Genomic DNA, 27,414 nt, shown 5'->3' with positions numbered 1-27,414 from the left:
AACAAATTTAATTTAGCCTTGTTACTGGAATAAGGTGTTATCTGAAGAAATTCAGAGTTGCCATCCTGTCTATCCTTTGGCAAGGACAGAACTGGAAGTCGAGGTCTCAGTTCACCCCCAGAGTTCAGGGGCATGGTGGAAAATTTAATTCTGAGCTTGACTTATTTCTAAACATACAAGACGATGTATTTCTTTCTTCTACAGGTACTCCTTTGATTTTATTTCCCCTCTTGCTTTGGACCTCATTCACAGTTATGGGGTCCCATTGGCTAGTAGAATATTGTGTTGGCTTCTGCATGGGAGGACAGACTGTACCATGCGTGCACTGTTCATAATGGACTTTTTGTCTCTTTCAGATAAAGGAATGAAGAAGATGAGCAACATCTACGAATCAGCAGCCAATACCCTGGGAATTTTTAACAGCCCATGCCTGACTAAAGTGGAGCTGCGAGTTGCATGCAAAGGCATATCAGACAGGGATGCCCTCTCAAAACCAGATCCCTGTGTCATACTTAAAATGCAGTCACATGGCCAGTGGTTTGAGGTGAGTGTTTAATAGAATAAAAATTCTTCTGATGCTTTAGGACAGTATAGACAAAGTGAGGCAAAATACAAATAGCAGGAACAATAAAGAGAAGAAGCAATTTGAAGCATGTGGCATAATCGTGTAAGAGTGAAGGGAGATTTTTCCATTAACTCTAACACAATTTGAATCAGACTCTTAATGACACTTTGAACTTCTCTTTGGAGTCTAGATTAAAAATGAAGATGAATAAAGAATGAAGCATCATAAAACTTTTCCCTTTAGGCCCTCTTGTTTCATAAAAGCTGTATAATATCAGAGGTAATGATAGTGACCATCATGTATTCCAATCTAAAGAAGAAAAATGTTGTGAAAGAGAGGAGTATTTATTACTAGCTTGCAAGGAATTTGGTGACAGAGTAGCTTGATTTGCAAATTTTGAGTGTTACAGTTGGATTGCAGGTTTGATTAATATCCCACTTTGTGTTATTTTACCTAATCTTAGAAACCATTTCATAGATAACGGAAACGGGATGTCTTAGAGGCATGCAAATTGTAAATAAAGAACATTAGAATGGAATGTAATATTTTAAATGATATCTTGTAGGTTATTTTACTTACAAGTTACACTTGAGTGTTTGTGATTAATCAGGCTATAATAGGTGTGAGTTTTAATGGAAAGTATGTGTGAGAAAATTAGGAATGTATTAAATCCAGTTCATTTTGAGTAAGCATTCATCCCTCTGTTTTCGACATTTTAGCATTCAGATTAAGATTGTGTTATCTTTCAGAAGATAAAAATGATAATAACTGTGAACATATCCAGAAAGCAAAGTCTCAAATTCATGAGTGTTTTAATTTAGCATTTTCAGCCAAGTTTGTCAGACTTTGGGAGTTTTGTTCCAGTTATTTCAATTGTGTGGTTTTGACCTATGGACCTCTGGAAATATTCCAGTGCAGGGTCAGTAGCAGCATAGCACAGTTAAGGATTTTTTGGTGGTATTTTTCCTCTTTTCTTATTTCAATGCTGTGGAACTGTTAGATAGGTGCCTGGTAGGAAACCAGTTTATAAGTAGAAAAAAAACTTTCACAATTGTCCTAGTGCTGCAAAAATCAGTGTCTTCATGTAATTGAAATTTAAGGTGATGTAATAGCCCCCCAAAAGGTAATTCTAGCTAGTCATGTAGAAAAGAGAATTCAGCTGCACTGTATGTAATCACTCAAATAGTAGAAATTAAACAAGCAGTGGATTAAAGGTCAAAATAAATGAAACACTCCTGTTTGGAAAGGAAAGATTGAAATCTTTTGGGCCATTTCAGTGAGTGCATTTCACATGGTCTGTCTGTGGCCAGTTACGAGCAGGGTAAGCAGCTTTAAATTATATATTCTTATGTTGTAATGGAGATTGCTTTTATTTGATGTGGTTTTTAATTTGGAAAGTGATTGTCTGAATAGAGTAATTCTTGCAGAACAGATCTGCTTGCTGATATGATTCTCATCTTATGTCAGTTGCTGCTACTGTATAATGAAAGTCCAGGGTATTCATTTTAGTATGAACAAAAAGTTTTTATTAGTTCATGTTCCTATCAGTGCAGCAGAGCTAATACAGCTCTGACATGAGCCTTTTCCTATTCTGGCCAGCACATTCTCAACAGAATTTTTAATCAAGTTCCAGTTGCTGAGCTAAATTAATCAGAGTCACTCAGGTATACCTGAAGACATAATTTGGCTGCAAGGATCTTCTGCTGATGACAATCAATGATCCAGTAAGACCTGAGATGGCAGGCAGACTAGTAATTGAAAATAAAAAAATCTAGTTACCAGTGAAGTGAGTATATTCAACATAGAAATCACTAAATGGCAACCCAGAGTGGAGTGGAACTGAAGAGGTTTGCATCTATGGATTTGGTGATTTCATTAACTTGTCTTGAATGTCCAGGTACCTTAAACCCCTTGGAGGCTGGATGTCTCCAAACAGGCTGTAGCAAAATCTAGTCTTACTGAAACATGCATACTGGTCACATTCTGATTGTGTGAAGGATTTACAAACATGGAGCACAAGCTGTGGTCTGTATATGCTTGTGCTCTTGCAAATAGGTGCTTTTGAAATGCATGGAAGGTACTGAGGACTGACTGCACAGCTCCTGCTAGGCCAGCTGCAGCTGAAGCTGGTGGGCTTAGGCTAATGGGATTGCATTGTAGGTGCAATTATAGATGGTAGGACATGATGGCCTCAGTCTACGTATGCAGACAATCCGTGCAAGTGAGAAATCTGTGCATATTTGTCTCTGGCAAAGTTTTGGTAACACATGTCAGCCTGTCACTTAGGAGAAATTTTCTTTTTTTCTCTCTTTCTTTCTCTCTTTCTCTCTTTCTTTCTCTCTCCAGTTCTGCAGTACTGTGCATATGTGTTTGTGTAAATTATGCCACTTGCACATATAAATATAGAATGAAACTATCCATGATGTTGTAGAGTGGGTAGGTGCTGTTTCCAGAGATTGGAAATAGCATATGTGTATTTTTTTTTTTATGTGGTGGATTTTCTGTGGTTTGTTGTTTTTCGTGGTTGTTGCTGTTATTATTATTATTATTGTTATTACTATTATTGTTCAGTCACTGAAAGGGTGAGGTTGGAAGGGACCTCTAGAGGTCATCTGGTCCAGCACCTGCTGCTCAACCTAGAGCCAATTGCCCAGGACTATGTCAGATGGTTTTTGAATATACCTAGGGAGGGGGACTCTACAACCTCCCTGTAAACCCTATGCCACTGCTCAGTCACCCTCACAGTAAAAAAAGTGTTTCCTGATGTTCTTATGTTTCTACTGGTGCCTATTGTCTCTGGTCCTGCCACTAGCCACCACTAAAAAGAAGCCTGGCTTTGTCATCTTTGCATCCTCCCTTCAGGTATTTGTATACATTGATAAGATCCACTCCACCCCCAAGTGCTCCAGCTGCGGCCTCGCCCATCCTGAGTAGGGGGGAAGGATGACCTCCCTTGATCTGCTGGCAATACTTTGTCTAAGGTAGTCAAGGATACCATGTGCCTTTGCCACAAGGGCACATTGCTGGCTCATGATCAACTCTGTCCAGCAGAACCCCCAGGTTCTTTTCTGCGAAGCTGCTTTCCAACTGGTTGGGACCCTCAGCACATATTTGTGCATGGGGTTATTCCTCTGCAGGGGTAGGGCTCTGCATCTCCCTCAGAACTTCATGAGGTTCCTGTTCACTCATTCCTCCAGCCTGTCAAAGTCCCTCTGGATGGCAGCATGACCCTCTGGCATATTAGCTACTCCTCTGTTTGATGCCATCTACAAACTTGCTATGAAGGTACAGTCTACCCTATCATTCAGATCATTAATGAAGATGTTAAAGAGGACTGGACTTTGAGTCACTGATGACCAGTCTCTGGGCCTGGCCATTCAGCCAGTTTTCAGTCCACTTCACTGTCTGCTCATCCATTCATACCTTAACAGGTCCTCTATAAGGATCTTATGGAGAAACTGTGTCAAAGGCCTTACTGAAGTCCAGGTAGACAATATCCACTGCTCTTCTGTCATCTACCAGGCTGTCAGATTGGTCAAGCGTGACTTCCCCTTGGTGAAGCCATGTTGACTACTCCTGATGATTTTCTTATCCTTAATGTCCCTGGAAATGGTTTCCAAGATTAACTGCTCCATCACCTTCCCAGGAATTGAGGTGAGATTGTCCAGCCTGTAGTTCCCTGCATCATTTGAGGTTGGCCATATTATTCCTCAGACGTGAAACCATTAGGAACATGTGCAGGACATGGACAAGTACTCAAAGAAATCTGAGTATTGTCCCCAGTTTTGGCACAGATATGCTTGCTGGTTTTATCTTTCTATCTGGGTAGATGTTTCCCCATAAACAAACCTGCATGTTCAAAATGTGAAGACATACCACTCCCCTCAAATTTCTCTGTGTATGTATGTTGATGCTGTCTGAAAAGCGCTATCTACACCGATCTAGAGTTAAAATGATATATTGTGTCTCCCAGGAAAATCGGCAGTTTACTCCTTCTCTTAGATTAAGTTTGTGTTTTTGGTGTGATACAGCAGAATTTAAGATTATGCTGTCCAAACATACCAGAAGACAATTTGCTGATCCGGGGCTGAATTTTAGCTCTTCTGGCCTTAATTTTAGGCAGGTACACTTGCAGGGTGGCCAAATGTTATACTTCTTAAGCAATGTAAGATAATAATTTGATGGCTGTTTTTCCATATTGATTTGAATGTTGAAGGAGTTTAATTAATGGACTAAGCTTCAGATGGTGAATGGCTGAGTGGGGTAATGGAGTCAGGCAAAGGTAGATGATAATAAATTCCTTTGCTCCGATGGTTATTTTACCCACCTGCAGTGTGAATGTCCTTGTGTAAGAAATGTTAATTGTATATAGCACTGCAGTCTTCAGCTGAGATGTGTTAGCATTGAAATTCTCATTAACTTCTTATTCCTAAGAAAGTAGCTTGGGCCTGTTCACAGGTTGTAACCTGCATGTGGCAAGTACATGTTATTTTGAAAGTCAAGTAGATTGCTGAGCTGTGTCTGGTCATACGAGATTACATGAGATCAGAAGGTGTAATATAGCCTGAAGTAGCCAGGTGGAATGTGATGTCTGTAACTATGAAAAGAGGAGAGGAGCTTAAGAAGACAGTAGCCATGTTTTGAAATCAGGGTGGGCTTCCTGTAGCTGTACTCCTACAGCTTTCTGCAGCAGGACATGGAGTATCTGCTACCTTGTGGGTCTGAACAGCCAGCTGGAGTTTTTGCTTTTTCCCCTAAGATGTTATTAAGCTTGAAGTAACCGCAGAGCAAATAAAGCAGCACACAAAGGCAATGTACAGTTCGTAAAATTCATGTTGATGGAATTGGGTGAAATTTTTTGGATGGATAAGTTTGTTTATGGAAATAGTTTTTTCATTAAAATGTTATCTGAAGTCACAAATTTGGTGAAGCTCAGTAAGCTTTGATAAAAATGTGTAGGGCAAACCCTCAACTTTTAATTTTGGTGTATTTAAAATAAAAGGCATCCACTTGCCATTTAGCATGACATTTGATTTCAAGGATCAGCTTGGCATGATTAAAAAAACCAAAAGTGAGTTATCTTTTTTTTCTTTTGCTTTGAGAACTAACCCTGCTCATCCACACAAACTTTCATGCAAACAGACAGTAGAGAACAGTTCCCTTGGAAATGCATGCAACTAATGAATGTGTGGAATACCAGTGCAGCCTACTAAACGGGCTAACTAGGAATCAAGCTATAGGAAGGATACAGTCTTGCTCTTAATCTCTGTTTTCTTTTCCATGTAGTCCTGCTCTGTCTTTTGTTTCATTTCTGAATTAATTCCAGCTACCTTCTCCTTCCTCTACCTTTTCACCTGCCTCAGCTCCCCATTTCGCTTCCTAGCACCTGCTGCCTTGTTTCGCTCCTCTGCATTTTGGAGGGTGAGGGATATTCCTTGCCCCTTCCTAGCATGGGATATTCCTTGCCCCTTCCTAGCATGGGGGAGGGATCTGAAGAGAAGGCCTCGAGTCAGACTCCAGCTACTTGTTTCCATAGAAACCCAAAAGTCTCTCATGTTATCCATCTGTGGCTGTTACAGCCCACCGCAGAAGCCAACAAGCCATGAAACAGGGGCGTCTGTGGGCTGACATGTTCCATGACTCTACCAAACTGTTCCAAAATAACTACAAAAGCACTGTGAAGAGGAAAAACATCATCTATATATAGGTATACAAATAAACCCAAATAAATACATTTTTTTGTTCATCTACATGAACTGAAAGTAATAGCTGAAGCATCTGGATGGAAGTGAAAAGTTTTAATGATTAGAAACAAGAACTACCACCACCAGCAGCCATACAGAACCAGGCTCAAGGCCCGTCTAACCCTGTCTTGCATTTGCTAGTTGCTGACAGTGAAGAAGTGTGAGGGAAATATAAGTGTCTTTCCAGCTTGCTCTACCAGCCCTCAGTGCTCTGCAGCTTAGGGAGTTCTTAAATAAGAGTTTGTGTCTTTGTAGTTAAAAAATATTGGTAGAATAACTTCCATACCTTTGTTCAAATGATTTTAAAAGTTACTGTATTTAAAAAAATAAACTTTCATGATATCCTGGGACATAAGAGTTCTGCAGCTTAAATGGTGATTGAATAAAGTAATACTACTTGTATTTTCTGAACTTGCCACTTGTTGATTCATTTTAAGTCCCTTGTTCCTGTATAGGATGAGACACCGTGAAAAAAAAGGAAGATACTATGATAAAAGGAATATACTGTGATAAGAAGAAGACTAGGGAAAATGTGGGCCCTCTCTGGAAGGAAACTTTTACCCAGGATATGGAGAAGGCTGAGGGTACTCAATGACTTTTTTTTTGCCTCAGTCTTCACTGGCAAGTGGTCTAGCCACACCATCCAAGTCGCAGAATGCAAAGGCAGGGACTGGGAGAATGAGGAACCATCCACTGTAGGAGGTCAGGTTCAAAAACATCTAAGGAACCAGGAGGTGCACAAGTCCATGGGACACAATGAGATGCATCCACGGGTCCTCAGGGAAGTAACAAATGAAGTGACTAAGCCACTATCCATCATATTTGAGAAGCTGTAGCAGTCCGGTGAAGTTCCCAATGACTGGAAAAGGGGAAACATAAAGCGCATTTTTAAAAAGGGAAAAAATGAAGACCTGGGAGCTACAAGCCAGTCAGTCTCACTTCTGTGCTTTGAGAGTTCCTCCTGGAAGCTATGCTAAGGCACAGAGAAAACAGAGAGGTGATTAGTGACAGCCAACGTGCCTTCACTAAGGGCAAATCATACCTGACAAATCTGGTGGCCTTCTATGATGGGGTTACAGTGTTGATGGATGAGGGAAAAAAACCTTGACATCATCGACCTGGACTTCTGCAAAGCATTTGACACCGTCCTGCACAACATCCATCTCTAAACTGGAGAGACATGGATTTGATGGATGGACCACTTAATGGATAAGGAATTTTCTGTGTGGTTGCACTCAAAGAGTTGTGATCAGTGGCTTGATGTCCAAGTGGAGACTAGTGACGAGTGGTGTTCCTCAGGGGTTGGTATTGGGACTGGTGCTGTTTAACGTTTTTGTCAGTGACATGGACAGTGAGGTTGAGCACACCCTCAGCAAATTTGCCGATGACACCAGGTGTGGTGCAGTTAACGTGCTGGAGGGAAGTGATGCCATCCAGAGGGACCTTGACATGCTTGAGAGGTGAGCCTGTGCAAACCTCATGGAGTTCAACAAGGCCAAGTGCAGGGTCCTTGGGTCAAGGCAATCCCAAGCACAAATACAGGCTGGAGGATGAAGGAATTGAGGGCAGCCCTGAGGAGAAGGACCTGGGGGTACAGGTAGATGAAAAATTGGACATGAGCTCACAGCCCAGAAAGCCAACCATATCCTGGGCTGCATCAAAAGAAGCGTGGCCAGCAGCAGGCTGAAGGAGGGGATTCTCCCCCCTCTGCTGTGGTGAGACCCCACCTGGACTACTGCGTTCAGCTCTGGGGTCCTCAGTATAAGAACGACATGGGCCTGTTGGAGTGAGTCCAGAGGAGGGCCACACAGATGATCAGAGGCTGGAGCACTTCTGTGAAGACAGGTTGAGAGAGCCGGGGTTGTTCAGTCTGGAGAAGAGAAGGCTCTGGGGAGACCTTATAGCAGCCTTGCAGTGCCTGAAGGGGGTCTGCAAGAAAACTCAAGAGGGACTTTTTAGAAGGGCATGTTGTGAGAGGACAATGGGTAAAGGCTTTACAGTGGAAGAGGATCAATTTATATTAGATACTAGGAATACATTCTTTACTGAGAGGGTAGCAAGGCACTGGAACAGGTTGCCCAGAGCAGCTGTGGATGCCCCCTCCCTGGCAGTGTTCAAGGCCAGGCTGGATGGGGCTTTGAGCAACCTGGGCTAGTGGAAGGTGTCCCTGCCTGTGGCACGGAGGTGGAGCTAGCTCAGGGGTCCTCAAACTTTTTAACCAGGGGGCCGGCGCGCGGATGAAGTGGCAGGCAGTCATCTGCGGCTGCTTGGTTTCCCCCCCCAAACCCTGGCGGGGGGGGTCTGTAAATACCGGGGGCCGGATTGAGGACCCTGGGGGGCCGTATCTGGCCCACGGGCTGTAGTTTGAGGACCCCTGAGCTAGATGATCTTTAAAGTCCCTTCCAACCTGACCATTCTATCATTCTATGAAAATCTCTGTTAATTTGGGCTTTTAGTCTTCTGATTTTTCTGTGACAAATCAGTATCTAACCTGTCAAGGAACATGGATTAGTTTGGATGGTTATTTGAACCATGTTTATTTCAGAACACTGTAGAGATGCTGTGCCAAAAGTGATTGCTATATTCTGATAGAGATTTTTAGGCAGTGATTTGGGTTTTATTCTCTGCTTTAGAGAGCTGCAAGGCTTCATAGTGGGCTGATTTATTGGATATTTGGTGGCTTTTTGAATTATTATTTTTTAATAATAGGCAATGCTAGAGCAGATTCTAGATGCTCTTTTTTTCTGAGTTCACTAAGATTTCAACTTGGTAAACAAACATCCTGTATAAGATTAATTGTAAGTAATGAGGTAACAGTAAGATGAACATACCATCTTATGAAGATTTTTCTCTGACAAAGTAAGGGAGTTACAAAGTTCTAATGAGATGGTTTTTATCAGATTATGCACAATTTGGTGGCAAGGGAGGTGCTTTCATTCAGTATCTATTATGAAGTTAAGTTAGCTCTTCTCGTTGTGAAGAAGCTTCCGATCTGTTTGCAGATTTGGGATTTTTTTTTCTTCTGGATGTAGAATGGGACTGATAATTGGAAATGCTACCTGAATTTCTCTGGCCAAAGCTTAGGATAAGGTCTTTAGTAAAATATTGGGTTTATTGTAATTATCTTTGATTTCATGCAACTCTTTGGTGGTGAAAGCCAACGGGGAAGAATTGTGTCATTTACTGAAATGATCAAGATCTTCACCAGAAAAGGAAGGCAGTGAGTTGTTTTGTTTTGTTTTTTTTTAATGAAGCCACCATGTGGCCAAGGTCCAACATTTCCTGACTTTGAGCTGGCAGTCTAGCTGGTTGAGCCCTACTGCCCAGATCTCTCAGGTCTTTAGAGCGCTTAGTCTCGTGCACAGATCTGTGCCCTGCGCATCTTGCAGGTAATGATCTATTAGCACAAATGTCAATTACTGACCTTTGGACCTAAGAAGAAATGGGAGCAGTCCTGCTGCATTCATTTCCTAAGGAGTATTCCTAGAAGGTGATGCTTAAGCATTTTTTCAGGTACCATTAGATCTCTCTTGTTCTAACTGTTGAAACAGCTGTGATTTTATTTACACCACAGCAATGTGCCTGTGTATATGTCTTTATAGCCTATTGTATTATCATGATTCAATATTGTACTTTTCTTTCTCACTTTTCATTAAGTGTATGTTGATGCTAATGAATTCTTCTTTGCTCAGGACTACTCGGTAACCTCTGTTCCTGCTAAGATTTGCTTTTAGCTTCTGCTTTCTGCAGCTGGTAAATTTCCCTGAAGTCTTTCTGTATGGTGTGAATGACAAAGGCAGCTCATCTTTTTCAAAAAGCAATGTAAGTTTGTGGGGTCAGGCTGCAGGGTAATTGAATATTTTATCTCGGTCCATTCTCTGCCTGAATTCATCTAATTGGATATTTTACTTTCCAAGCCTTAATATTTTGGAGGCATTCTCTGTTCCAAGTGTTTGCCTGTTGAAGAACTCCTATCATTAACACTTTCGGGAAGAGTTCTCTCTATGGAGGGAATCTACTGTGAAGTTTTCCTCCATATCTTATAGGACATCCTTAATATTCTGTCCAACTCCTAATGCACTGAGTATATTTTTACAAACATATATGCATAAACTCAAAACCTGGAACTGTGTTTTATATTACCCTTCTTTTTTAAAAGAAAGACAACCTTCTTCCTCTCTCAGGTCTTTTCTAACTACATACTCAAAGTCAGAAGTCTGAAAACTAAAGGCTGTAAATCTTCTGTGTTGGCAAATACTTGATTAGAAGCTGGTACTGGGAATTTTTTCCTCCTGTGCCTAGTTCAGAAACACGAACATCATTAGGTTTTGATGAGATTTTTCTTTTTACACCCCAGGTAGTAATAAGTGACTATTTATTTTAAATGGAATTTATAATAACTTTTGGTTTTATCTCATCCATCAATGCTGCATTCTCTAGAGCTTCCTCATTTCAGCATTTAAACATAGCCACAGTGCTTTCCCCCCCTATCTTTTAAAATCCACTAGTCTTTAAACTTGAATTAATTTGAATCAGATTGTCTCAACTAAAGTCAAATACTGTCACATTGAGTCATCATATATGAACTATCATAATGTCCCACTACCTCAAACAGCAATTTCTGCCTCTGTAGCGCAGTTTGTAAAACATACTGCATGACCAAAGGAGAGAAAACTTGCATTGTAGAAGTCTGTTTTCTTAGTGACAGTGGTTATGTTTGGGCAGGCTGCTGCCTCTCTACTGGAGCTGTGGGATCCCTGCCTGTAGCAGCAGCCGGAGGCTGGCTTCTGGCTGCATCTGTCCAACAAAATCTCTTCAGGTTCCCTGTCTTCATGTCATAGCAAAGTGAAGAGTGTTTTCTCATAGTGTACATAAATGAATAAAAGCAAGTGTACTCCTGAGAAGCCAGGAAGGAACACTTACACAGAGAGGTGGTAAAAGCTACGAGGTCTCTCCCTGATCCTGTGGCCTGGAACATCATCTACTGGGAAGATCTGCACTGGGATCAGTTTTCACAGGAGCCTTCTGCCTGGTAAATCTGCCTCTGGGAGAGCTACGGAAATGAAAAAGTCAAAAGACTTGTGGGATCACATAGTCATTTTTCCATGTTGAGAAATAGTTACCTGCTTAAAAATCAGTTTAATACTGTAGTAGCTTAGAAGAAAATCTGAAAGACCTGTACTTGTTTACATCCTGTTTCAGTGTCCAGTGGATCAGGGACGGTGGATAGGAAGAACTCTGTTCATTTCTCGTGAACAATTTCAGTATAACCATACTCCAGCAGCCATCTTCAATTAGTGCATATCAGTGTTTTTGCAAGCAGCACTATGCACGTATCTTCCCATTTGTGCCTGTGAAAGTGGGAACTGGGATGAATGCTCAGTTGTTAGACTTCTCTATACCTTTGCAAATGATTGTGTATTGTTGCTGGTAGAAATGTCTTGAATAGTTTTAAGCTGCCTGGGAATTTTACCTTCATCTTAACTGTTGAGTAATTTGCAGACATGAAATACTGCAATGAATACAACTTGGAGGAGTTATCATTTATTTGTTATCACATTTGATCAAAATACCGTGGCTGACAAAATACATATCTTCTATTAATAAAAGCTTTTTTTGCTTCAGAAACAGGGCACTTCTCCACACCCCCCACACCCTCTGCCCGCCCAGTTGTGAATATTTCTTTATTATTATTGCACTTTCATTAGTATTTCTAATGGTCCTAAGATATGCTTGCAAATACCACCTTTAGCCATGCTGTCTGATGGTTCTCAACTCATGCTTCACTAACTTTTCACAACTTTTTCTCAGGATGACTCACCATGAAAGCTGTGACGCTTGAACAGTGTTCTCAGTCATATTAATAAAAAAAGAGTTTTCTATTACTGATGTTTTAAACCAGGTCAAGCCTTGTAGTTTTGGTATATGAGAAGGGTAAAAAAAAAAAGAAAAAAAGAGAGACTGTTCAAAATGTTTTCAAAATTATCTAATGAAGATACTGGGAAAAGGAATGCTTTACAGTGCTCCCACTGCTTTGTTAACACTGGGTAACTGGCTTGGTAATCTGTCACAATGTATATCTTTATAGAATAGATATGAAGTTGTCTTTCACACCTGTAAGATTGAGCATTGGTGTATGGTACTTACTAGTAGTACTCCTCACGGTACCCAGAGCGTCAGGAATAGATCTGAGGGCCCTGTGGCTGGCTGAGAGTGATTATTTCATTCCAGTGCAGAAAGCAATCAGTCTTTCTCTAAAATCTGTAGCAGTAATCCCAGATGCACAAAAAAGGGCACTTGAGCTTTTCTGTACACAAGTGTGTGAGGACAGCCTTTAAGTAGAATGACAGCCTCATTAGGTAGAGATGCTTAAAGAGGAGGGTTATTTTTGTTTTCATGTGTCCCTGTGGGGCAGAGACAACATGGACTGAGAAGGTGCAGATGGTGGGAAGCCTTCATCTGCAGCTCCCTTGCGTGTCAAGATAAAAGAATTGACAGCCATGAAGGATGAGTTTAAGAAAGAGCTTGCTTTCCGTCTTTCTCTTTCATTCATGAATTAAACCAGATTGTAAAATAAAACCTGGGATGTGTTTTTTTCATGCCGTACTATACTAGGCTTTTGCAGATATAGGTCATCAAAAGAGCTTTTTCAGAGGCATTTAGCAAGTAAAGGAAACCAAAGAGCTGATAATAAAAATATGAGAAATAAAGAAATGTGACTGCTACTTTTTTTTTTTAAAAAAAAATAGTTCTGATTCCTGATGAAGAGGTACAGAATACCAGTAGCTCATGTGACTGAACAGCCTTAGGGAGAACTTTGCAGAGATCCAACTCTGATCTGTGAAGTGGGGAGGATGTATTATCACTATATTTAGAATTAAGCGTATCTTTACTGCGTTTAGTATTCTTTTTTATTCTTTTGCTCTCTTTCCCTGCAGTTTAATTATCTATCCATCAGATGCGTAATATTTTTAAATTTAGTTGAAGAGTCTAAGGCTGCTTTTATCATGGGCAGGCAGATGCACATTTCAGATTGACTCAGTGATATGTCTGCCTCTCATGAGCTATTTATTACAGATACACAAAGTTCACACATCTCCAGGACAGATTTTAAGCCTGACTTGACTTTAGTAGTCTGACAGATTGTGATAAACCTACAGTAAACGGGAGTCTTTGGAGCTGCTTTGTAGGTAGATAATTCACTTGATTGATTTGGTGCACTAATTTTAACCTATAGCATCAGAACAGGACTGAGAGATTGTCAGCATTTGAACCTCTTCTGCTTTTACTGGGAGGGGGTTTAGAGCCTAATATGAATTGTTTCCTGAAGGGAAAGAGTGGTTATGAAACTCTGAGATTAACTGATTTAGAAAACCAGCCAGAATTACTGTGAATATTCTTTGAAAAATCTTCTACTCAAATATTGATGACAAGAGAGACCAAATTAATTAAGCTGGTTTGGTTTAAAACCAGTGCATAACAAGATAGTATGCTGTTGATACCAGTTGATGGAGTTTTAAGTTTATGTAAAAGTAAAAGCAATGTCACTGGAGCTGTTGTTTTTTTTAATCTTACCTCACATTTGTTGTAATCGAGACAGAATATAGACTCCATGAAATCTAACTGAGAATTAAGTGTGTCCAAACTATATTTCTGTATAGATATGCTGACCTCATCTATTAACAGATATTTTCAGTCTTTGCCTGATTTTTTAAATTTTTTTTTAATGGAACAGATTGACTTTTTCTTCCTTTCTCCCCTTGAAAACTTCACAATTTTGCATATAAACCCCATGAAATCCAAGCAGAACCGCATTGCATTAATTACCTGCATTGAGATTTCTTACGTAGTTTGTGGTGTTAATCGTGTATGTGATTTCTGCTCTTGTTTCTTTTACTACTCTTTGCATTCTCCAAAAGAAGATCTGAGATGGTAGCATGTGTGAACTGGTAAAAGACTGCTTCAGAGGAGTAAAGCAATAAAGCTGAAAAAATCCCCTATTCTTGGCAGGGGGCTTGTGGTGGCTGCTGCCACCACCACACCACTGCTGCTGTCAGCAAAGCAAAATGCTTTTACCAATCCTGGCTCTACAAAGATGCTTACTTGCCAAGAAAATGTCAGGGCGCTATGGACAGTCTGTACTATTTGGGTGTAGGTCGCTTAGGTGATCTGGTTCAACAGATTTTACCTGTCTTTTGTTCAAAATGTCATGCGAAATAAAAGTATGTGATAAGCCAGTTCTTGGTTTGAACAGTCTCCTCTAGAAGAGCATGTAAGTCATTGGAACTGCAATCATTGCTGCAGATCCCTATCAATAGTTTTTCTGCTCAAAGACCTATAAGGTATTGTTCAGTGAGATTCTTTATAATTTAGCTTGAATTCATCGTAAAATATTAACTGCAACTATCTGAGGTAGATCTCATCATTTTGTGAGATGCTCGGTTTTCATTCCACACCACCAACCCAGTATGTTGTGGTTTTAAAGCAGAAAATACCCACTGTGGTAATCTGAATTTGTTATGATATACTTAATCAGAGGGGGGAAAAAAAGTGGTTTGAGGCTTTTGTTTATCCCAACATTTGGAAAAACATATTGCGTGCCGTCGGTGTAGAAGTGGCTGCTATTGTAGAACCAGGCGTACTACATCAGTTCTAAATGCTGCTTCAGGGAAGCATTATGATGATCACCGTACCTTGTTGTATTTTAACTTTATATGTTTGTTTGAGGGCTGATTAGTCTGCAGTAGCCTTATTACTTGTGTAACTTAAAACGATTGTGCCGTGTCACTGCGATGTGAACTGGACTAGTTTCAACAGCCTTACTCCACTGGCTGCCCTTTGGATTCCACATGGCTGCAGGAACTGTTTACAAACAGTGACATTTGCTGTTATAGAACCCTATCTGCACTTCTCCAGCTTACATCGGTTATGCCAGCTGCCATGCGTGTGTCTTCCCTGTTCTGCACAGGAACATATAATATAAATTCCTATGCCTTTGTTTCTCTGTTTGAAGTCACTGCCTTTACGTTGTCAGTTACTACCCAATGTTTCAGTAGTCTGTTTACAGCCCAGTGTGTGCTTACATTGTTAAAGGCCTTGTGCTTCTCTGCTAGCTTCCTTGGTTCTTTAATATAAATCCCATAGTAGTTCTTTGACCATCTTTGCATTAATCTTATTCTTCCTCTTAACAAAGAAGCTATTAATGTATTTTGTAAGTAGTGTCTCTTCTTTCTTCCTTTAGGTTGGTGGGACTTGCTTGATGGTCTCCCATGCTTAGCCTAATAGCTCCATGATGAAGGCACATCAAAACATTACAGGCCAAATTTTCCTTTTTCGTATATATAACTTGTGTTTTTCACTGGGAAATTATTGAGATTCTCTAATAATATTGGAAAGTGTTGATAATAACTAATCCTGTGGTACTGAGCGAGACTTATCCTTAACAAAAGTTAAAATTCTATGTGCAACTCCATTTCCACAGAAAAGTGCTATTTTTTTATTCAATTTGTATGTTATGCTGGTTTTTAACTTCTAGAGCTTTTTGCTCAGATTTTGGTTGGTTGTGGATTTGCTGATTGACAATAAATTGCAGTATTGGCACCAAAAATAAAGTGCTTGCAGGGTTTGCATGCTTTTTTAAAAAAAATATTTTATAGATTTTGCCTTTTGTAATCGATCTAATGTTGTTATGATGTGAAGTGGCTGTGTCCTGACCTCCAGGTGTGCCTGCTTTCTGGGAAAAAAGGTGGTTGCAAGTTGCAGTTTTAATGGAGAATAACACACTTAGTGTAGCACTTTTAACTAGATAGCATTTGTGTCTCTCAGCTTTTCTTTTATGGTAGAAACCCTTCCAGTTCACACAATTTGGAGTTAAAGAATGAAAGGAATTGTTACTGCATTTTAAGGAATGATTCAAAAGCCTGAGGTTTTCTTTGTAATTTAGAAGAGCTGTACGTATTCTCTACTAAGCTGAGCATCAAGGGTTTATGTTTGTGTTATTCTTGGAGAGGTAATACTAAGAACGGCAAGGAATATATGCTTCTTTAACAAATTTTAAAAACAAGGAAGTCCATATTTTTTAATACATTTTAATTGTATCAGTTGGGAATATTTTTAAGTACGAATCTGGCACAGTGCTAGAGTTCATAGCATTTACGTTGTCATAGTATGCCTCTTTCCAGCTGTATATCCTCTTTCAAGGCAGCCATGTGCTCTTACCGATTTAACTGCAGCACAGCTGATGTGGACTAATTATTTTTTTCCTCCTCTTCATTGTATTGTTCTGCTTTTTCTGCTGATTTTAGCTGGAGTTGGAGGTCAGTCTATTTAAAGAGCATACACTTTTATCTTGATGTCTCTTGTGAACCATTGTATGATTTGGCTACTCCCGGGGATCTTTGCAGTAAGAATACATAATTTACTGACCATCTGTCCATCTTTCCCTTTTTCTTTCACTACAAATGTGGAGAGGAAAAGCTGAAAAGGAGGCAGTTGTATAACATGTATACAGAACTGGTTGGTAAACTGCTGACCAAGTTACATACTCTGTTACTCAGAAGTCAGCTTTGTGCCAGCAGTTGCTGTTAAGACATGAAATACAAAGAAAGCTGGTGTGTCTCACATAGTACTGAAGAGAAATGTTTATGATGGATTAGTTTGTTTCAAAAGCAGTTGTTTGAGTTTTTTTCCTGATATATTTGTTGATTTCCTTACAGCTCTATATTGCTTTCAGCCAGTGTTCAAAATCTCAGGCTACATCTTATTTTGTGACCAGCATTCTTTTATGGCAGCTCTGGGAAACATTCTGTCCAAACAGGGAGCTAATGAAAGTACTGAATGATCTGGCTGGAAGGGCTCAAGCTAGTTTTATTTGGGGATTGTATGTATATGTGAATGGGAGAAAGAGGGAATCGAGATAAGATGGAAGAGATGCTAATGTAGAATCAAAATGAGATTGTATCTAAAACCCAATAAGCACGGAAACTTTAATACAGCCTGGGGAGCAGTGGAAGGTGGGCCAAAGAGAAGCTTACAGAATAGGCTTTTGGTTCTGAGGTGTGTCTAAAGGACAACTAGGGCTGTGAGGAAGGAAAACTTTGGTCATTTGACTTCTTTACGAGTGTCTTAAAATAGTTGCATCAAAGCTAACTGACTCTAGGAAGCTACTCTGTTCTAAAGAACAAGTCTTATGAGGAGAAGCTGAGGGAACTGGGTTGTTTAGCCTGAGAGAAGGAGGCTCAGGGGAGACCTTACCGCTCTCTACAACAACCTGAGAGGAGGTTGTAGCAAGGTGGGTGTTGGTCTCTTCTCCCAAGCAACAAGTGATAGGACAAGAGGAAACAGCCTCAAGGAGGACCAGGGGAAGTTTTAGATTGGGTATTAGGACAAAAATTTTTACTGAAAGGTTTGTCAAGCACTGGGACAGGCTGCCCAGGGAAGTGGTTGAGTCAACATCCCTGGAGGTATTTATAAGACATGTAGATGTGGCACTTAGGGACATGGTTTCATGGTGGACTTGGCAGTGTTAGATTTACAGCTGGACTTGATGTCATCCAAGGTCTTTCCCAACCCAAATGATTGTATTATTCTAACCCATTTTCATTCTCAGTGAAATAATCTTACAGGACCCAAAGCTTGGCATATAGTTCAGGTGGGATCATACTTCACCAGGGTGGATATTTTTTTATTGGATACTCTTGCCTTTTTGTACAAGTTGCAACATCTGTATGAAAGTGATTGATTATGGTATATCTGCAGAGTGATGCTTCATGTGGCAGATTTCACTAGGTATAGGTGTGATAGATGTATTCTTCACCATCACTGCTAAAGGTGATCTCTTAAATCCCTACAAGGATCTTATACACAATCTCACAAATTGCAGTTTTCTTCTAAAAATACAAGTATGCAAACTCAGACCAAAAGTAGTCATTTTGCTCTGGTGATTTTTTTTCCCAATTGCTTGCCATGCTGTTGTCTGTGTTTATAAACTACTTAGATATAAACTTTTAGGGGCTAACAATACCTCTTTTGTTTTATTTGCAAAGGATAGTAAGAATCTTATCTAGGTCTCTAGGTGCTATCACAATGTAAATAATCATAATGATAGGCCTCAGAACAGTAGTAAGTCTGATACAGCTGAAGTGAAGTAGTAGCTTACCCTGGAGTCAAAGTTTTTATTTGAAGTGTGGAGAAAACAGAGCACTATATACATAGATTATTTTTTTTATCTTTTGCTTAGAGAAGATACTAAACATGGCTTGTCACTGAACTTGACCAGGACATTGGGGTTTTTATAAACAAATTCTGCAATATGGAGTGTTTTGATTTAGACATGCTTTTTCAAGAGCATTCATGGCACATGCAGTGAAGATCAATTTAAAATTAGAAGGCTGCTTTAGACTTTTAAGAGCACCTGGATCTTATTGAAGAAATTAGAACTCTGGGCCAGCACATTGTAGGGTAATTTAAATTCTTTTTTTCTTTTGAGTAGTTGGTGAGGAATTGATTTGAACAGTGTGGTGCTGAGCTCTTCAGATTTTGAAGTGCTTCCAATTCTCAATCACATTGAGCTGCAGATCATGATCCTCTCCTCTTGGTCTTACAAGGCCAGTCATCTTAAGAATATCACCCAGACAAAGAAATTAGTTTAGGATCTTTCGATTTATCAAACATTTTATTTTTTCTCTTTTGCTTATGCATAGAAGAAGTTCCTTAGGTCACCAGGAAGACATTTAAAAGTTTAAAAAGAAATGACAGGCATGTAAAAGTAGCCAGTTGTACCATATCAGTTCAGTATTTGAAGAAAGTATTTTCATCAGTGAAATGTTCATAAGCACTGCAGTAAATTATGTGTATTGATTTGTCCCGGGTAAAAGCAGGGAGAGGGGAGAAGAAACAATCCTTTAGATGTGTTTTCAGTACTCCACATGGGAGTATGGTCTACCCTGTGCCCCATGTGAGACAGCAGACCTGTGGGGATGAGGTGCAGGGGAGGAGGGAATCATCACATAATTAAGACTTATCATTATTCACAGGTGCAAAGAGAAACTGTGGCTGTACAGGTAGTCTTTGTTCTGGAAATTACTACCCTGAGTACTTGGCTTTGAACTACATGTCTTCATTTTAATGAAGACTTTCTGGATGTTTTTGGAATGCCCTATGGAAATGCAGGGACATAATGATGTTTTACTCGTATAAAGTGACACAAGACAGTAATTTGCTTCCTTAGCTTTATTTTCAAAAGTACAAAAATGTGGCAATGTATACTCTCAGCAAGAGGTGATAATTGTCCTAAATAGAGGGATTTTTGTTTCTGCTCTCCATAGAGCAGTCAGCCCCTTGCAGATGTACACAGGTGGGATTGCAAGCAGCTGGGGCTATAGTGGTGGGTCTGTAAGTCACTCACTGGAATTTCAGTGGGACGTGAACCATCAGCCAGAACCTCTGTAATACAATAGCTGCAATACAATGAGAAGCTGCCAACAGGCATCTCATGGTAACAGTTTGTGACTACTTGCAGTGGTGCTCCGGGATGGTGTGGGGAAGTATATGCCAATGCAGAAATCTTTTCTAAAATGCAACTGTGAAACAGTGAGGATGACATTAAACAGCATCAGCATCTCCCCATACTGCGTGGATTTCTTATAAAAGTCTGGAGGAAGCTGATATAATTTATTTGGGGAAAAGCTTAACGTATTTTTGCCTCTGGGTTGAGATAAATGCTACATCATAAGGTATGTTAGAGATTTCACTGGAGTGTGGAGGAGGAGAATGTAAAGTCTGAGTATTTTGTTTTCTGTCTGAATCGCTAATGTGCTACCAGTCAGTTTAATTAGAATAATTAGTCATGAAATATATAATTGGTGTGAATCTTCCTGCAGATTATATAGAGAGCTTTTGAAGAGGAATGTGGTTATTTGATACTGATCCTGCAAACATTTATGCACACTGTTAGCTCAGCGTGCATGAATCAGCGTGTATGCAGTGACATCCCATTGACTGCGGAAAGGAAGCTTCCCTTTAGCCAAGGGGCTTTTTCAAATTGAGCTCCATCAAAGGGCTGCATTTTTCTGTGACCGTGAGATTTGTGGACAGGCCCCCTGTTTTAGGGGTGCCTTCAGTAAAGGGGAACTGCTTTCACCTTTAAACAAGTACTGGTGTTTGCACAACAGTAATTGTGAGTGACCAAGTGGTGCCATGTCCTCTGTGGCTTGGTTTGTATCTCGGTCTCTAAAGGGGTGCTTCTCCTGTAGCCTCTCTGTGAGGTTATTTTGGCACCAGTGTGGTGGGTCCTGCTGTGAGGAAATGACCCAGTTAGGTAGTAACTGTGAGGAAGAGCGGGCTGTCACTTTCTCGTGGACTATGCTGGATCATTTCCCAGATGTGGTTGAGCTTGTGGCTGTGCATACATCTGATTCTGTGAAGCCTGGGAGAAGTGAAGTGAGCGTGGGAAGTTGCTGGTGCTGTGTGGGAGAAGGGGCGTGGAGTGAGTGAGACTTGTCTAGGTTTGGGTTGTTTTCCTTTTACCTGTGGAAAAACTTGAAAAAACAGGGCAATTATTGTAGATATTTGCAAGTGCTACCATTTGATCCCTTTTTCCCTACCCAGAAGAGATTTACATTTTTTTCTATCGTGGGCTTTACTGTTGGTTGTTTTGTTGTGTCTTATCATTTAAGTGTCCCTGCTTATTATAAATTATATGAATGAATGATATGTCCTTGATTTTTGCAAGTTAGGAGCACTGATGTCTGTGCCATTACTGTGAATAGTTCCATCCAAGTCAGTAGGTTTACTCTTCATAGGACAGTGAAGTATTTTAAGTTGTGTTTGCAAGTTTTAGATGGATAGGACATTATTGTGAGCTGAAGAAAAGGGACCATATAAGTAGTGATGTTGATAGTATATTTCCTAGCTACTGGTTACCTGGATTTTGAATTTCTGCTGACAGGTCTGAAATTGCATTCCTTTTGGCATCCCATTCAGTGTGATAACAGATTGCTTATGCGAACAAGAGATATTTTGGTCTAGAAACACATGAAATGTCAGTTAATCTTGTCTCAATGGCATGTTCTTTAATGGTACCGGCTTGAAGTTCTCCCAGTTTTCTGAGAAAGTAACATTAAGAGACTCTGCTTACCTTATTTCTTTCTTATTTCAAAATTATTTCTCACCCTGAGATTATGTAACAGTTTCATTACAGATAGTAAATTTATTGCCAAAGAAGTCCTGTAAAGGTATTTAGGCAGACCTGCTATATGTGTAGGATTTTCTGCTTGTACCATATGCTTATGTGCTTTGATCTAGTTTGAAAGTCTAATGGATTGCAATAGTAGATTCTGTTCATCAACTGTGTAAAAAAACCTGACAGTTTTCATTATCTTTGGCCACAAAGGTGTATTAAAAGCTTATGGAGTTTCTCACTATTTTTATGGTACTTCAGTTAATTCAATTTCTCTTTTTTGGCATGCTGTACAATGTTTAATATAAAAATACATGATTCAGCAAAAGCTGTGGAAGGGTTTCTGTTACTATGGTGTACAGAATTGCAGGTATTGTGAAACAGACTGAAATATAAAGAAGGGAATATAGTATATCCAAAGGGTAAGACTGTGTCACACTGTGGCTGTACTTACTAGTTTACAAAACTAATTGTGGTGTTCCCTTGAGTGTTCTGTATGCACTAGAAACCCTGCTGAAGCCACATCGGATACCCTTTGCTATCCAGAAAAGAAGAAATCCCCCAATGTTTAATAAAGTTGCATCTCTCCTTCACCAGTGTCAGGAACCTGGCCTCAAGTATCCTTCTCATTAGTTCAGCTCAGGACCTGTTACTTCCCAAGGGCTGATCTTGCCTATTCAGTATTTGGTATCTCTTGTCTCTCCAACACATCACTTGGTGCACAGAAGCCATCCTTACCTTTTAGCCCCAGCCCTGGTTCCAGTGTCAGTGATGTGAGCAGCACCAGGAGACTGGAGCAGTGATTTGGATCTAAAGTGACCTAACTCAAGGACTTTGCGGATGGACAGATTTGTGAAGCACAGTCTCTCCTTACTCTATCACAGGAAAATCCAAGACAGACTTTATTTTCCATGCTTCTGTTTTCACAAAAGCCTGTTTCAGTGGGACTGACCCAGAACCATTCCTCTGTAGCTCAGAAATTATCTTTGAAATTAGGACTCTTTCCAGCTTAAGTTGCTTTTGCTGACTTTGTTGACCCCTCAGGCTATGTTAGTATTAGTAAATGACACAGGCCGGTAAGAGTGGATCTGTGAGGCAAAATAGTTTGTGCTGACATCCTGACATCCACTCACCTCTGTGTTTTAGACTTTTTTTTCTAGTTGTAACTCTAGTCTTTCTCATCTGTTTCCAGACACAGGATGTTCGTTAGTGGCAGGAGTGTGTTAGGTGCACTCCTGGAGTGTATCTTCCAATTTAATTTCATGCAAAAGGAGGGTGGATCCATGTGCACATAATGTCAACCAATGCACAGTAAGAGTAGATGACCAGGTGACTGGCTTAAAAATTGCAGTCCTGACTGAATTAAAGCACTCATGTAAGTTTACCATCAGTTAAGCTGAATCACCTCAGCCAAAAATGCCCGTTTCCTTCTGTGCATGCTAGTAAGATAAACTTAATGAACCTTCCTGGTCTGGGAGGATCATAGTGTATCCCCTTGTTGGCCACATGGCAAATTCCTTCACTTAAAAGCATTAAAAATGCAAGTCTTTCTACTATGACATTGTTACTATTAACTATAAATTCATAACATATATAGAGAAAATGTTCCTAAATTGTGTCTTCTGGTTGAACAGGTAGTATTGTGTCCTGACGTATCTTGAAGTCCCATGGTATTGTCTGCTTTAAATCATGAGTTTAGCAAGCAAATATCACTGAGTCTAAGATAAATTACAACTAGTGTCAGACACAGTTTGAAACTCCTTAAGTGGAATGACAAAAGACACAGTAAGGTGTATATGAAATCAGTGGCATGACCCACATTTTCTGAAGCCCAGGTATTTTCTTAAGCAGGGGTCCTCAAACTACGGCCCGTGGGCCAGATACGGCCCCCCAGGGTCCTCAATCTGGCCCCCGGTATTTACAGACCCCCCTGCCAGGGTTTTGGGGGGGAAACCAAGAGCCGTAGATGACTGCCTGCCACTCCAGCCCCCTGTTCAAAAAGTTTGAGAACCCCTGTTCTTAAGGATGCTCAACAGTTGATAGCACAACATTTCTCTTTTGGTGGCCAGAAAATTTTAAGCTGTTCAGGTTAGTGCTTTTTGCCTCTTTTGAGGAGCAGACTACCACCAGTCTTTCTATTTAAGTACCATACCATGCTCTCCCAATGATACTGGGGGTTTGCATGCTGAAGTTATGGCTACAATGGGAGACAATGTATGTAGGATTTAGTGTCTTATGAATGTAGCTTTCTCTATTAGCACAGTGTGTCCAGGGTAAGCCAGGTGATGATGACACAGTAGTTCTTTCTAATACTGAAGGTCACGGATGTGCACGGTCTTGCTGTCACCGTTCTTGAATAACCATGTGGCTTTCACTGAGGTCTGGTGGAGTTCAAGTTGAGGAGCTCTTGCCTCACCTGAAAACCGCTCTGAAAAGCCACATCTGAAGACTGAGAGTTTCTTTGGGATGCTAGAAACCAGAATGAATATAAAATGTTATGCATTTAAGCAACTTCTTTTGATGACTGGCCCTGAATTTATTGGAACTTCTGTATAGTCTTTTGGATTCTGGTAAGTTAGAATAACTTAAAATAAGCCTAGCAGAATTTATATTTTAGAAGAGTGTGAATATAATGTTGCTCAATTTCAAATAACCATTCAGTTGCATTCCTATGCAAACCATGTCTTTCCTATCCCAACCCTTCTCTAAATCTCATCTTTGCATAAAATAAACAGAACCAACCAAACAAAACCCTCATATTATGAACCTCATGCAGTAGATTGTCAGTTTGTTTCCATAAAACACCATGGATGTCTGTGATGTATTAGGTGGTTAAAAAAAAGTGTACAACAGCAAAACCCCTTATAAAATCCTAGTACATCTGACAAGTTCTCTGGGGTTGTTGCAAGAAAAATTACTGCACGCTGCACAGTCCAGATTGTGTAGTAGTCCAGGGTAACTCTTGTTCTTCTTTGGTTCTTTCATGCTGGTGAAATTTACAAGTCTCATTGCTCAAAGCCTAGCATATTCGACTATGTTAGCTGTTGTTGTTTCTAGACAGCTGCCTAGAAACTCAGGACAAAGCATGTAGATTTGTAGAAAAGAGAAGGAAAAAAGAAAGAAGAGGGAGACCTCTAAGTATATATCAACTCAAAGTTAAAGGAAAACCAAATAGAGTAGAACCAGGTTCTTTTTTTCATGCATTTCACAAAGTGTTAGCAAAATCCATGAGGAGGGGAAGCTGGACACTTGTGAGGAAGGTGCTATCTTAAATTATTTGAGCGAAAAGTACTTCTTTCTGTACATTTAAGTTGAAAACTACTGAGTGCCTTTCAAGCAGCCATATGTTATAACATTTTGGCTGAAAGAGAAGTCTGTGTTTGGGTATTTTTATATTTTTATATAAAAGTTTGAAAAATGTAATGGGAAAATTGACATTTCCCTTTTACAACAACAAAGCATGCCATCTCCTGTCTCAGATTTGGCCAGCTATGTCCCAAACTCTCTAATTCCTTCAGGCGTTTTAGAGAGGAAGGTAAGTATTGTTCTTTTGTACCAGTGAATGAGCAGCTGAGAATTAAAACTGAATTGAGAACTAAAGCCCGTCTATGGCAGAGCCTGGATTCTAGAGTTCAGTGCCTTGACCAGGCGGGTTGTCTATCTGTCTAGCTTATCTACCTCATTCACATGTTTGTGTACCAGTTCATTTATACTTGGATCACCTCTGTGAGGCTGGTATTTACTGTTGTGCTGTTTGTGTAAGTGTATAATCCAAGAGTAGGTGATCTGAATGATTGCCCAAGGTTACATAAGAAATCTGTGGAATAGAAGAAACTGAATAAAGCTTGCTTAAATCCCAAGCAATACGCTTAATTTTTTGGACCTTATTCATTTGCTTGAGAGAAAAGCAGAGACAAATAAGGAGGACAAAAAAAAAAAAAAAAAAAAAGAGAGAAACACCCAAGGGGTTGTCTTCTTTCCCTTCAGGACTGGTTTCCTATTTTGATTTCAGAAACAAACCCAGTAGTTTTCAATTTTAATTTCAGAGGTGGTACTTTTTTCCAGCAGATGCCAGTTTTTCAGAGGAATTCTCTGGTTTCACAGAGAAGTTACAGTGAACAGAGAAGGAGAAAAAAATAAAGGAGAAAAGAGAGGATGCTATGAATGGATTCTTCCTCTGTCTACAAGACGTTCCTGCTTCCACCTGCCAGTGTTATGGCTTCCTTTTCAGTCCATGCCTTTGAAACTGGCTTCAGTCCATGCCTTTGAAACTGGCTTAGCAGGATCTTTGCTCTTTCTAAGGTGGGTGTTGTGTATTCAGTCAGAGCACCAACTTCATGCTGTGAGGCATGGGGGAGCACATAGTGGCATTTCTAGCAATAAGCCTGTCACAATAAACAGTCTCGCTTTTAAACTATGTATCTGGAATGTGTTGCCTGCTAATGCATATTCATGTCTTAAATGCAAATATCTCTCTTCCTGCACATATTGTGGATGTTTGCCCTCTCTGTTTGGGTAGTGTATCGTATGGCATGTAAATAAGAGATGACAAGTTGTATAATAAGTGGAGGGGGGAGGAGAAGAGGAGTTAAAGGGATTTGATTTAGTAAGAAACGTGCATAATTTACACAGCACTATTCCACTCCAGTTTTGTATACTTTAATTGCAAATCCTGTGGCTTCTTACCAACCAGTATCTTACAAATAATAGTCTTTTACTACTCTCAAATACAAGGTTTCTCAGATGACGTTCACTTGCTAGAATAAGCATCCTGCAGTGGTTTAGCTTTACACTGAAGTTTGTAAATGCCCTTGTTTCTTTGCAAGGTGAAGGAAAATATGTCAGTTTGGCTAGATAAATCAAATATACAGTATGAGCAAGAAGACATGTTTTAGGTGATGTTTTTTCACACCCACAAGCTGGAAATACAAATTATTTTAGGATGGATTTATGTCTCTCTGGCCTGTAAATGACCTAAGCTGAGGCACAAATTGATATTAAGGTGCTGAGGTACCCAAATATCCATAGTTCTTTGCCCTTGCAATATGGTGGTGGCACAAAACTATAGAGGGTAGTTTAAGAATATTTTTTATAATCACTGGTCTTTATTTCAGTCGCTCGAGCAACTGACTGTGTGAAATGGTTTCATTTTGACACTGTAGTCTGAGCCACGGCTGGGAATAGCCAGCTGAAGGAACAGATGATCCTCACTGTGAAAAGTTAGACCCATGGCTACAAAGAAAGCATGTGCCACAAGACCACCAGATGTCGAGTTGCTTCCCAGACTTTAGGTATGGATTCTGTACATGTACATATCCCTCTGTGTGCGAGAACCAAAATGACTGAATAGGCAGAAAGTGGAAAAGTTACTCTGAGATGTCATTCAGGAAAGCTTCACAATTAGTGAAAGACACCATGGGGTATCAAATCCAGTCCCAAACTACCACAGGGACTTGTCTCTTATAATCAAGGAGAAAGAGAAAAAAATGGCAGAGAGATTCTGAGGGGCAACACAGAGAAAAGAAATAGGACAGATGAGCCTTCTGCATGGAAAAGCTTAAGCTGCGTCTGGTGTTTGTGGAGACATTGGGTGCTTGTGTGAGCGGCTAATGGTGCACCGCTGGGCTGGCCCCATAGCCCTGAGCTCCTTTGTCATATGCTCTGTTATAGCTTGTCTGTGATCTAACAGTGCTGCCTGCCTCCACTTGTGGGTTAGGTAAGCGGCTCCCAGTTTGCAGATTGGTCTCCAGTACCCAGAGAAACACTTCATGAGCCCACCAAACCCAGCCTAGCATTTCAGGAACTGCATCTGACTTGGATTGAAAATGAGTTCTATAATGAGAGAAACCCATAAAGTTTGAATGTGATTTTGGACCCAAATTCTGCTAGAGTTTGTGATCTCCCAATCTTTTTTTTTTTTGTTGCTT

At 40.1% G+C, this 27,414-nt stretch overlaps 1 protein-coding gene across 3 annotated transcripts in view; it reads left to right on the top strand.

Moving 5' to 3' along the window:
* The window catches only part of CPNE4 (copine 4), a 315,514-nt gene that overhangs the window by 118,820 nt on the left and 169,280 nt on the right, over positions 1-27,414 (top strand). For all 3 annotated transcript variants that reach the window (XM_055806291.1, XM_005242246.4, XM_055806292.1), the window contains exon 2: positions 357-544. In XM_055806291.1, coding sequence (XP_055662266.1) covers positions 365-544 — 180 coding nt within the window. In that variant the 5' untranslated portion in view covers positions 357-364. The remainder of the gene's footprint in view (positions 1-356; positions 545-27,414) is intronic.

Source organism: Falco peregrinus, chromosome 5 (genome assembly GCF_023634155.1).
Source record: "Falco peregrinus isolate bFalPer1 chromosome 5, bFalPer1.pri, whole genome shotgun sequence".
Classification (NCBI taxonomy): Eukaryota; Metazoa; Chordata; class Aves; order Falconiformes; family Falconidae; genus Falco; species Falco peregrinus.
The sequence above is the reverse complement of the archived record's forward strand: the minus strand, read 5'-3'. Positions and strand labels throughout refer to the sequence as shown.